At 41.3% G+C, this 13,594-nt stretch overlaps 1 protein-coding gene across 1 annotated transcript in view; it reads right to left on the bottom strand.

Annotated features, from left to right (window-relative positions):
* The window catches only part of CCHR6.PART0H14orf39 (chromosome chr6.part0 C14orf39 homolog), a 744,895-nt gene that overhangs the window by 538,814 nt on the left and 192,487 nt on the right, over positions 1 to 13,594 (bottom strand). The window contains exon 4 of the mRNA XM_044073583.1: positions 4,752 to 4,878. Within this exon, the coding sequence (XP_043929518.1) occupies positions 4,752 to 4,878 (127 nt within the window). The remainder of the gene's footprint in view (positions 1 to 4,751; positions 4,879 to 13,594) is intronic.

Here is a 13,594-nt window from a genome sequence, read left to right on the forward strand (position 1 = left end):
CAAACTGCACAGGAAAAATGGGAATTGTGGGAACAATACATGCAGAGGAGGAACAAGGTTTAAAAGAAGGCAGGACCTGAATGAGTTATGTAATGTTTGACTGACAATGACTGGATAGATTATAAGTGATGTATAATGTTTGCAACTACAACTGTCAGCATGGTTTGTGATGTATAATGTTTGCAACTAAAATTATGTCAATATGGGTTGTTTTCATTTATATAACTGTATTATTGTTTATTTCATAAGTGATAATTTAATAAAGATGTTTCTTGTTTAAAAAATAGAACTGTCCCTCTTAATCCCTTCTAAAACTCATGAATTCTGTAGAAAAAAATGCTAAATTACACTTAATAAATAATTGTAATACTTAAGAGTTATATACTTTTTACTTCAGAAAACGTACATTAATTCACACTCTCTTATCCTGTCAATATCTGAAGTTAATGGTATTAATATTTTAAAAGTGTCCCTGATAATTCTTGATTACTTCTGGATTTGTTCCTGATTTGTCGAGAGCTGTGGCCAGAATTAGAGCCTTCATCTTCTCTCTGATGTTTGCATGATTTTTTCTTTCTTTGGCTGAACAAACCTCCTGCACTTTGATGTTGTTAGAAAAGGCTCCCCATACCAAATCAGAAGCATCCCTGTACAGCTCCTCGCAAGTGGGAGGAACCAGAAGTGGCACTCCTGGGTTACAGAAATCTGGTTGATTTACCAAAGTAACTCCTTCCTGACACAAGACAAGAGAAGGAAATGGAAGTCTAAGTAGTGACAGCACTAAAGCAAAATTGACTTGAGGTACTGCTGTAAACTTTTCACATGTAGTTTGGCATATGGAAACATAGGACAGATGATGGCACTCAGGTGCTCCCTTGTTGAGGACATCTGCATGAGAAGACGATCCTGGAAGAACTGTTTCAAAAAAGATATTTGTCTGCAGGAAGGAAAGCTGTAATTGTTAAAATGTTGATTGCACATCCCACGAAGAGTGCGTCTTGGGTAGGACTCAAAATATAGCTCTTCAGGTTCACGGTGAACCCCAGATTATATAGAAGGCTCAATGTGAAATGGAGATCTTTCAGGAGAGTTTCCTGAGAAAGAGCCTGCAGTAAAACGTCATCTAAGTAAGGGAATATTTGAATTCTCTGAAATCTGCAGAAAGCAATGACAAGAGATAGACACTTAGTGAACACCTCTGGGGCAACAGAAAGGCCAAAGAGTAAAGCAGAAAACTGAATGTGAGTTGAGGAGACAGAAAATCTCATAAATTTTCTGAAAAGAGGATAGACAGCAATGTGAAGGTAAGCTGCAAATCCAAAGTCACAAAAAAACCCTGAGAAAGAATAATAGGGAACAAAGACTAAAGGGTTACCATTTTGAAACTTAGAATGTTTAAAAAGGTGTTGAAAAAGGACAGGTCTAGGATAGGCCTCCAGCATTCTTCCCTTCTGGGGGACTAAGAATATCCTGAAATACACCCCCCACCTAACTGATTTTGTAGGGGCTAAGGGATTCCAGAAAAGGGTGCAGGAGTCTTCCAAGACATTCTGTAATCTTGTTCTATAATAAGGAGAACATGTATGTCTGTCGCAATTACCTTTCGCCCTGGCACGGAGAGGAAGTCTTTGGGATGGAGTCTTGGCTGAGAGTAAGGGAAGGTGTAAATGATGACAGTCATAAAGAGGCAGGTTTGTCATGAAAGGGGGGCTTAGAACCCCTGGCATCCTCTCCTAATTTATCTTGAAATCTCCCTTTGTTAGCTTTTTTACCTTTCTGAGGTTGTTTTTGATCCTTCCTAACAAAAAGACCAGCCTTAACAAGATACTTCCTCAGGAACTTAGGAACTGGGGAAAGGAAAATCTTTTTTAAGTTTTGGATAACTTTCCCTTTTTTCTGTAAGGATTTGAAAAGATCTGTATCAGCAGAGCCAAAAGGATACTGTTTATCCAGAGAAGAACCCAGAAGTTTATCCAGAGAGGAACCCAGAAGTTTGACCCTGGCATCTTCTGGTAAAGCCTGGAGTCTCAGCCAGGAATATGAGTGTATCATATCCATATCAGATCCAGAAGTAACCTCTCCAGAAGAAGCATCAGAGACATCATAACTGCACTTAACAGAGTGTCAGGACTCCTGGGAGACAGAGTTAAGTAAAGACAGAGCAGCAGACTTTTTTTCAGATTCTGGCAAGGCATTATTCATATCACCCAGATTAATCAGGATAGATAAGCTGTAACTCATCATATGAGTCTGGTAATTAATAGATCTAAATGCTACAGTAGCTGAAGTATAAATCTTTTTACTATGCCTATTGATAGCCCTGCTATCCCTGCCAATATGCAAAATTGTTAAGTGAGAACAATACCTTGGTAGGCTTCTCAGTGGAAATGGAAATCAAAGCTGGGTTAGAAGAGGAGTTTTTACAAAGGAATTTCTGAGTATCAGACACTTTATAAAATACATCAGGTTTCTTGGGAGCAGGGGTTAGGATTCCGGATTTAAAGAGGCATTAGTAAAAGTTTCCATAAGAGCCTCCAGGACAAGGGCAATGGCAGAAGTTTGGGTGTTCTTATGTCCAAAAGATCACAGCACCTCTGCTAAGCTTCAGAGATTTCAGTTCCTTCTCATTTAACATGCTGCATCACCTTTAACCACAGTATCCTTGAAAGAAAGATCCTCTAAAGGAGAATCTAGAGATAGGGTGTCATCATTATCAAATGCAACTGCCACAGGGGAACTGATTTGAGGAAAAAACAGCCAAAGAATCACTTTCTGAATCCTGATCCTCATCCTCAGTGAAAAAAATCCATGTGTCTCTTCAGGGGAGAGTAAGTGGAAGGAACAGCAGCAGAAGCAGCCTGGAAGAATTGAGGAGGCTTGAGACATAATGGCTTTAAACATCACCTCTTTAAAATATTTCCATTCCTTCTGAGGATCTCTAATTGTCTGGGAAAGAGAAGTATTTTTAGTCTTCTACTTTTTCTTAAGTGGGGTTTCTGCACGAATGCATGAACAAATCACAGTGGTTCAAATCCCTGATGGACCTATATCAGGGAATTTCCTCCCTAACTAAAATCTGAGGACTACCCTGCAGACCCTCAGAGATAACGAACAGAAGTTCCCCCTTTTTGTCTGAAGCAGACGTTTGGTCAGCAATAGTGGACATGTAAGGGGGCCGCCCCATATTGGCTTCCAGCAGCAGCTGAAGGAACTGAACTGTCCAAGGACTAATCAAAAGAGACAATGGAGATGTCCCAGTCATACCTACAATCAAAGGTTCGTGTTTAGCCTTCTCAGGCTTCTTTTCTGGTAATTGCTGGATGTCGGGGCGAGAAGGCTCAGAAGACGTGCTGTGCACAAGCTCTTTCAGTCTTTGGTTTTCTAAATATATTTTTAAAGAGGAAAGATGACTGTGAAGGGTCTTAGAGACAAATGACTGACAAAAGGTGCAGTCTTTGTAAATTATGCTTTGCTCCCAGGCACAAAAAGACACTTCAAATAGTGATCTCTGTGAGGGATTTGCCTCCCACAATCACATTTTCCCCTCTTTGTTGACATGTGCGATATAGTAAAAGCAACATTACAAAAAAAGAGAAATGGTCCCTAACAGGTACTTATCTGCCCAACAGCTAGGAAGCGGTACAGATTTTACAGCTGACAAACCGAAGATGTAGTGAAGTTCTGTATTTAAGCTAGTCATAAGGAAGATCTGAGGTAATTCTCGTTTGTATGTCAGCCCACATTTGGTGGCTTAGGTCATACATCGGACATATGGTACGACAGGCCCAAGCCTTGGTCTGCTGGCTGGACGTACGTCTATCCTTGGTAGGATAGCCAATCAGTCAATAATACTGCAACAGTGATCTTGGAAGGACATCTATTAATTTGTAAAGCTCAAACACTATGATTTTTGATGAAATGTTAGCATGCAGCAATGTTGCAAATCATTTGGTAGCACTATCACAGAAGTGGGAAAATATAATGCAAGATAACATTTTTGTCTTGATAAAAAATCATAACACAAATTAAAAAAAGAACATATATGTTTTTATTAATTAATTAATTTATTTATTTAATGTGCAAACACAGTACTCTGACAGTCAGGATAAAAAAACACATATTCCTATTGCAGAGACTGGTGACTAGCAGAAGCAGTCTGGACATGAGATGCATGTTCTTTGAAGTGCTAGTCAGAGTTCCTGGTTTACGATAACAGCGCTGACATCTCTGGAAGACTGTGGGGAGGGACTGGACTATAAACTGACATCTTTAGAAAACCTGCAATTAAACTACTTTAGTTTGTTGAGGATTTAAAACTATGGTGAATATGTTACAGCAGCTCTGAAAACAATGCAAATCGGGATAGTTTAGACAAAAAGTGAAAAGTAGTTTGGTTCCAGAGGCTATGTAAGATGCCTACATCTCACACTAATGCCATTCTATTTACATCCTTTTGTCTAGCATGACTGGATTTTGGGAATTAGATGACAAAGAAGTAAGTAAGATCAAATTAGCATGTCACGACAATTTTCTGGTAAAACAAATTAAAATGCAATAAGAAGCACTTTGAGTGATTCTGATGCATTAACATATCTCATAATACAAAGAAGAAATGAAAAATCATATTTTTTGCAAAACTATACAAATGATCTGTCTATCCTAAAAAAGCTGATGAATTTGTTAATGAAAAGAAATGCATCACTCTGTTAGATATATTGGTTACCCTTTCTACAGTTTTACTTAATACTTACGCTTCACAGTTATCTCTGTTTTGCTTGCTTTGCTTAATAGATCGAGAGAGTTCATCTTCAAGTTTGTTTATGTTTTCATTTAGTATATTTGTTTGCTGTTTCTTTTCTAAAATATTTGCAGTACAAACTAAAATCAAAAGAAAATATATAGGGATTATAACAGCAGTATTACTTGTGGATTAGACTGCAAAAAAGTGGGATGACTTAAAATAATTCCACATAAAGGTTTCACCAAGCAAATGAATTTAACTAAATTCAGTGCTTTACTCGTTATTATAATACAAAGTACAGTTGTGTAAGATGCACTTACCCGTAACACTAAACATTTGAATTCCTTAGTGCTACAGTAGCTCTTAGACTATATGGTTGTGTCTTGCCCAAGACACAATATTTCCACTCTGACTGCTGATAGGACAGCCCTGAGGAGGTAAAATCATCAGACAGGAACATCTTCAAGACTTTCTTTCCTGATAGTTAAGAAGTAGCATACTCATTCTGAACTACCCAAACAAGAAATAACCACAAAATTATTTCCCAACAATAACTATATACAATAACAGGGGGATGGGGTGGGTGTGGCTACTGCAGCAGTGAGGAATTTCAATATAGGTTCATAGGTTGTTACTAGGCTATCGGCCCTAGGGCCTATACAAGCCTAGCCATAACAATTCCCTGGATATTTCTTCCCACAATATTTACTTCCCTGGACCCCTGTCTAGCAGGGCGACTGACATAATCCCCGGGGTGAAGTTCCTATTTCCCATCCAATCGTCAAGGTTCCTTCTGAAGAGGGTCAAGGAGGCGCTCTGCTTGACATGTATGGGGAGTCTATTCCAGAGTATGGGGAGTCTCTGCATCAGGAACCTATCCCTCCAGCACGTTTTGTTCATTGTGATGGCAAGGTTTAGATCCCTGGAGCGAGTGGCTCTGAGGGACTGGGATTTCTTTAAGTGGAGCATGTCCAACAGCTCAGGGTTTGACATAGCCTTGTATGTTAAGCAGAAATCGCCTCTGAGTAGACGATATGCCACAGAGTATAGCTGGAATTTTTTTGGACGGTCAGCAAAGGGCAACTGCTTTAGGCCTGTGATTCTTTTAGTGAGATAATTCTGCGGCCTTTCCAGTTGTTGCAGATGTCTTGTGAGGTACATACCAAACGGGGAGTGGTACTCTATAATGGGTCTAATGAGGGATGAGTACAGTGGGATAATGACCTCCTTTTTTCTGGATGAAAAGCCCTTAGTGATGAGGTGTGCCACACAGAAGGATTTCCTGATTGTTGTAGCGATGTGGTTATCGAAGGTGAGACCACTGTCCACCTGTGTCCCTAAGTCACTCATCACACTTTCGGTGTTTAGTGTACTGCCATCTATGAGGTAATTCATGGGTACATGGTTTTTCCAAAAGGGGATAACTATACATTTCTTGGCATTAAGCTTGAGCCCATGGCTCTGGCACCAAGCATCTGTTTCTGTAAGGCCCTCTTGTAGAATATCCACATCATTTGGGTATTCAATAATGGCACCCAGTTTGCAGTCTTCTGCAAACTTTGTTAGCCAGAGTCCCTTAGTGTTGACCTGTACTTCAGAGAAGTAGATGACAAACAAGAGCGGTCCCAGGACTGAACCCTGAGGTACTCCAATTGTCACTTGTCTGGAGCTGGATTTGGAGTCGGCTACTTTTACAGTCTGGTTTCTGTCAGTAAGCCAGTTGGCAGCCCATCCAGTGACGTAGGGATTTATGCCCAGCTTAGTAAGTTTATCTATGATTCCAGAGTGGGGGATGGAGTCGAAGGCAAGGTCCAGATAAGCTGTGTGGACCGCCTTACCCTCGTCCACAGCTCTGGAGACTGATTCGAAGAAGTCAATCATTTTCAGGAGACAAGATCGGCACTTCACGAACCCAAATTGTGTGGGGTCCAGTGTTTGAAGGTTGCCAATGTCTTTGTTTATAAGTTCCATAATAATGCGTTCCATGCCCTTACAGATCAGGCTCGTCAGACTAATGGGACGGTAGTTTGCGGGATTCAAGGTGGATCCCCCCTTGTGGAGTGGGATAACTGTAGCTGTGCGCCACTCAGTGGGCATGAATCCTGAGGTGAGGCTATGATTAAACATGACACTTAGATGAGGTGTCAGTTAATTTTGTAGTTCATGTAGTACACAGCCCGGGATCTCATCTGGTCCCATGGATGTTGTATTCTTAGTTTTGGATAGTGCGGTTTCTACCTGCGTGGCCGTGATTACCGGAATTTGGCAAACCTTTGGTATTGAGATGGGCCCTTTAGGGGGTGAAGTTGGTACTTAATCGATCTGCCAGGATATTGGAAATATCCTTGGGATCAGTATATTTAATGCCATTCTGTTATAGCTCAGAGCAGATCTGAGCATTGCCATTTAGATTATTGACATAACTATAGAATGCCTTGTGGCTGCCTTTGGAATCTTTGGCAATTTTATTTTCGTAACTAGCTTTGGAGGATTTTATGAGGGATCTCAGCTTCTTACTGAGGCTGGTAAGGGAGTTTTTTGCATCCAGGGATTTTCCTCTTTTCTGCAACAGCTTCCTCCTTCTGTTGTATAGTTTGTTTATGGAAGGGTCCAACCAAATGGTGTTGAAGTGCTAAAGTATAACCAAGTAACAAGTAGTAGCACAACGTTGCGAGTCCACAGATACGATTTATTAATACAAAATACACAAATAGTTAAGCGCTTTCATCAAACAGTATGACTATTTGTGTATTTTGTATTAATAAATCGTATATGTGGACTCGCAACATTGTGCTACTACTTGTTACTTTTTTATGGAAGGGGACCACCAGATTGGCCTCCTTTTTTTTGGAGGAGAGTGTCTTGGTTCTATTTGGGAGGCACAATTCATGCAGGAATGGATGTGCTCGTACAGTGCCTTAGTGTAGGATTCAGCAGTTGAACTTTCAGATCCCGTCTGCATGGGTGTCATGAAGTTTGTCACTTCTGACTTGAGTAGCATGAAGTTGGCTTTGGAGAAGTTTATTTATAGAGGTTTCCTTACTGGGGGGTGGGGGTGGGATGTGGATATCAAGGGTGATTTGCTTACGGTTAGACATGACCAATGAGGGGGTGACCACTGGTGTGAAGCATCTATCTCCCAAGTTGGTAATGACCAGGTCTAGGATATTGCAGCTCCTGGTGGAACAACGGATTAGTTGATCCAGGGCGTTGGAATTTATGAATTCCAAGAACCGTTGGGAAAAGGTGTTGGTACCCGAGTAGCTTTGCCAGTTAATGGCAGGGTAGTTGAAATCACCCAGTATTAAGGTGTTTGGTTGTATCTTAATATTTTCCAGTATGTTTAGAAAGGTGTAGTGAGAATCTTGGGGCATGGTGGGGGATCTGTAGCAAGCTACAATTTGGATTGCAGTCTTACCTAGTGTTAGTTGCACCTGGAGAATTTCAGATGCATTGTGTTGGGCAACTAACCTGGAGGTGTGAATATGGACACTCCTCCACCTTTAGTGTTTCGGTCTTGGTTTGGTGGCTAAAAAGTGTGGTAAGAGTTGTAGCCTGGTATTACAGGGGTGCTCTCTGGAGCTTTGAACCAGGTCTCAGTTACTGCACAGATATCGATGGTCTCCATTTTTAGGAGTGCCTCGAGAGAGTGCATTTTGAGGTTTAGACTTCTAGCATTGAGTAGCATTACCTTCAGATTTTGCATGCTTGTATCTGTTACGGTGGTGGTTTTGTCCTCTGGACCTTGCCTAAAAAAGGCACTGTAGGGGTGGCAAGAGCTTTAGCCAGTAACCTGAATCCCAGGGGTGACAGGTGCAGACCATCTCTGGCAAAGCATCGTGGTTTGTTGATCATGTCTTCCCAGGCAGACAGATACTGGATCCCCTTTTAATGACACCAGAATCTTAGCCAATTGTTGAAGTAAATAATTTTGTCCTTATACTGTGGTATCATTCTGGGCGAAGGCAGGATGTTACTCAGGGCTAGGGTTATACCTGCCTGGGCCACATGATCCGAGAGCTCTTTCATGTCTCTTTTCATGTAGTCCAGGGAGGTACATCTCAAGTCATTCACTCCAACATGGACAATGACAGAGTCATATCTGTACTTGTTGTGGAGTGACTTAAGTGCATGCTTTATGTGGCGGATCCTGGCACCTGACAAGCAGCTGACTGTAATTTTCTCCTTGTTCAGCCTGATGAGTGGTACATCAGTGTGCCCGACTACAGAGTCACCTATGATTAAAGTGTTGGGTACATTGTCTTGCCTTAGGGGCTGTTGTTGGGTGGCACACTGGTGTTGTGAGCTATGTGTCACGTTGGTTGTGACTGACGTTTGTTTGCATTTCACCTTCGGAGTTCCTTGTTGCTTGGCCAGGTTAATGTTAAGGGCCTCCACATATGTGGGTTTAGTGTTGCTATGTGTGGGTGTTGATGGTGTGGGTTTTGAAGGACTATGTGTTGCTTGAGGTGTAGTGCAGTTGTTAACCTTCTCCTCTTGACTGTCTAGCACAATCTTGGCTGGAGAGAGCTTTGCTTCCAGTTTGGCTATGTAAGTGCATCTCTCGCAGGTTGTAGTGTTGGGTGGTAGGAGGAAAGGGTTGTCTGTTTACATGAGGCAGTTGCTGCATTGCCCCAGTATGCCCAGATTCACCAGGTGGACAAGAGAAATCACCAGAAGCTGACACTTGGACATGCCTGTTTAGGTGCTTTTTTGTAAAGTACAACAGCTGTTTTCCCTTACCTTTGCAGGGTACTTTGCAATTATAGGCTGTTTAGTGCCTGCGATTAATTTCTCCTTAATGACAAGGAGAGCTGAGTGCTTGTATTAGTTTAAGGCTTCCTAGTGCTTTCCAGCAGGTTCTAGAGCAAGTGCTAGTCACAGGGGTTCAGATTTTAGTGCTACTACTGAGAAACCAGCGAGTTCTAAAGGAAAATTTGAAGAGCAGACTTTCTGGCACCTGGAAAAGTTTAACCATAGCCCAGCGGTGCTGCACGATGCAAAAAATGCACAAACACACATGTTTTTAAGCCAGAAAGTTGAAAAGGATAGAAATCAGACCAAAAAGGCTAATAAAATTACAGTTTCAGAACTGGAAAGCACTCCTCTAGTGTTAGACAGTCAGTACAATGCTCACCACTCCCACTGGTAAGCAGTAGGACTTCTCTCTACCCAGGGTTGCCACATTTCCGACTGGCCAGGTAGGGACTAAAAAAGTCTTTCACAGCAAGTGAAGACTAAAACTAAAAAAAAAAAAAAAAAAAAAAAGGTCTTCCACTCTAGGTCTGTAATGTGGAACATCAGAGGTCCGCATTAAACAAAAGTAGCTCTGTGTTTATTTATTTATTTTTTTGATTGGCCCGGGCCAATCAAAAATAAATAAACACGGAGCTACTTCTGTTTAATGCGAAACATCGTAATTCCACATTAAACAGAAGTAGCTCTGTTTTGCGATTTTTTGATTGGCCCGTATACGGGCCAATCAAAAATCGCTAAACACGGAGCTACTTGTTCCGCATTAAACACAAGAAGCTCCATGTTTAGCGATTTTTGATTGGCCCGTATGCCGGTATACGGGCCAAACAAAAAAAAAAAACAAAGCGGAGGCTGCCGGGATTTAAACCGGCAGTGCGGGACTCGGGATCAGGCTGCTGACCCCGGGACAGTCCTGCCCAAATAGGGACGTCTGGCAACCCTGCCTCTACCACAGCAAGGTCTGGATAGCTCTGAACACAGAAAACAAAGTCCTGAGACAAGCAAAGCCTGGGATCTGGATTATATTAGCTAGGAAAGGCAGGAAACAAGCAAACAAGATAGTATTTTTTTTTGGTTAGAACCGGCTAAACAATGCAATAATACAGTAAATAAACACAAAAAAGGCTAACACACGAGTGTGTAGCCCTAAACAGTAAATGCAATTAAAACTCTACAAAATTAGCAATTTAAAACTTTTTATGTAAAGAAAGGCAAAGTGCACAACTGAAAAACGATTTAAGAAGCAGTAATACAGTAGAATAAGTAGCTAGTCTATATATACAGAGAAGTCTATATATACATAAAAGCAGCTAAAACACACAAACAATTCAGATGCAGTGCAACCTAGAGCACTTGAGTTGTAGCAATATTAAGGCAAATACAGTTTTAATAAATGCACTAAAATATACTCTATATTTCCAAAATGTTTGAGAAGCACAGTCAGAACACAAGGAGATTCAGGCAATTTTTTTTTTTTTTTTTTTTACTATTATGAGTAAGTGCAACTTTCACAACTTTGCTAGGTTCACCATTCTCACTGATACAGTAGCCTTTAGGCTATATGGGTTGATTACCAAAGTCTGTCTAGCCTGGGAGGAGGAAGGATATGGATCCAGGGCTCTACTTTAGATGAACGAAATGCCACTTACCCAAAACCCGGTTCACCGAGACGAGAAGACCGACAGCACCACAACAATGACGTCCCAGAACACCAACTAGTCACTCTTGGTAAGTAATCGCTCGGCCAACTGAAACAAACACGTAAACAGAAGAAAACCAAACCCACCCATATTGGAGGCTTTGCCCACCCAATGCCCCCACCCCCCTAACTAAATATACTAGCTCCAAGACTGCACTACCGTGGGGGTAAGGGGCAAAGTTCAACAGGATAGCCAAGCGGTTACTTACCTGGAGTGAAAAGTCAGTGTTCCGGGACGTTGGTGTTGTGGTCCTGTCGGTCTTCTTGTCTTAATGAAATGGGTTTTGGGTAAGTGGCATTTCATTCATCTAAAGTAGACCCAGATCTAGGAGCCCCTCAGGAATGGTCCTTGCAAATCCAGTCCTGAATCCAGTTTACAATGCCTTGTAAAGGCATGTAGAAAAGACCATGTAGCTGCCTCTAGAATGCTTCTAGATTCCATCCCTTTCCAATATGTCATCAAAGAAGATAAGGCCCTCATACTGCGAGTCTTGATACTGCCTAGAAATGGTTAACCATGATAGGCATAAAAAGAGCAATAGCCCAAGACAACCATCTAGAAATAGTCTGTTTTGACATTAGTTGTCCTTTCTTAGTCCCAGCATAAAAAATAAATAGCTGTTCAGCTTTTCTAAAGGACTCAGTTCTGTCAAAACACAACCTGAGCTGTCTATGCATGTTGAGAGTATGTAGTATACTTTCTCCCGGGTTCTGAGGGTCAGCTGATGGCCTCATTCAGAGTAAACTCTGAAACAACCTTGGGTCTGAATTAGAGATTTGTTTTTAGTGATATAGTATCCCTAGGAGAGACCAGATAAGGTTCACCCATCATGAGATCTTGCATCTCAGATACTCTTGTTGCAAATGTCAGAGCAATGAGGAGAACAGTTTTCCATGTAAGAACCTTAAATCTACTTGATGCTCAGGTTCAAATGGAGGTGTGGTTAACTACTTTGCACAAACTTAAGATTCCAGGATGGAGAAATATGTATGTATGGAGGTTCTGGGAACAATACTTGTTTAAGAAACTCTTTCAATAAAAACACTGAAGAAAGTGGAGGATCTGTGGGCAAGCATGCTGAAATGGCCACAAAATGTAGTTTGACAGAAGAATACAAAAGACCAGAGGCTAGTAACTCACAAAAATATATGAGCAGCAATGGTACATAATCCCTAATAGGCCCCTGAGATCTGGCTAAGCGCCAACAAGAAAATACCTTCCATTTGCCAATTTAAGAGTTTTTTTTGCATCATTTATTACCTGCTGCATGCCCCCTGAAGAGGTGCCTAAAAGGAATTAGAACTGAATCATCTAGGCAGTTAGTTGAAGAAGTTTGTGACTGGGGTGTATCAAACTCACCCTATCTTGTGTGAGTATGTCCAGTTTGTGAGGAAACTTGTGGTAATTATCTCTGGCCAATTCCATAAGATGTGAAAACCAGTGCTGTCTGGGTCAAAAGCAAGTCATCACAATTATTTTTGTAGATTCCTTCTGAATATTCAGAATTACCCTGGATGTCAGTGAAAAGGGTGGAAATGCATAAAGGAACATTCTAGTCTAAGGGAAGGAAAAAGCATCTGTTTTCCATGCTTGTTTGCAAGATATCCTCTAGCAAAATATGTTTCATTGTCAGTAATCACCTGGAGAGGTCCTGGGCCCACAGATGACAAAGAGATTTTAAGGCAAGGATCACAGCCAACATCTCTGACATTTATGTGCTATGATCTGTATAATGAATACCAAGGCCCTGAACCTTTATCTGCATTACACTCTCCACCAACAAAATCTGAAGTGTCTGTACTTAAAGACTGACTCCGAGGTACAGCAGAAATGGGGACACCTACAATTGCTTGCATTTGTAGTCTCTATCAGTACCACAACTCTCAACCTCAGAGCAAGAAATCTGGAAAAAGCCATAAATAATGGGGGGGTCAAAGGCACAAAAATTGGGACAATTTGTAAATATTGCTCTTACAAACTTAGAAAGTTGATAGAAAAAGAAGTTATGTACTCACCATAACATTTCATGTGAGATGTTCATCTCGCCTTCATTCTTTACTGATGGGTTCGGAGATGGCCAACTGCAAAAGCTCAAGGTCTTCAACCAGCTCGAAGTCAACTCCCTATCCCATGATGCACCCTGATCTTCCCTCAGAATTTGTATGCTGCCTGACTACCTAGTAGTATAAATATGCCACTCAGAGAGCTGGACAAGAGACAATGCACCATATAAGAAAAGTGATGGACCTCAAGTAGACTGGATGGGAGTTGAAGGGTGGGACGTAAGAATGAAGGCGAGATGAACAACTCACATGGAACGTTATGGTGAGTACATAATTTCTTTATGTGAAGTTGTTCGATCTGGCCATTCACTCTTTACTGATGGGTAGCGTCCCAA

This window comes from Protopterus annectens, chromosome 6.part0 (genome assembly GCF_019279795.1).
Source record: "Protopterus annectens isolate FY-2018-M chromosome 6.part0, PAN1.0, whole genome shotgun sequence".
NCBI lineage: Eukaryota > Metazoa > Chordata > Ceratodontiformes > Protopteridae > Protopterus > Protopterus annectens.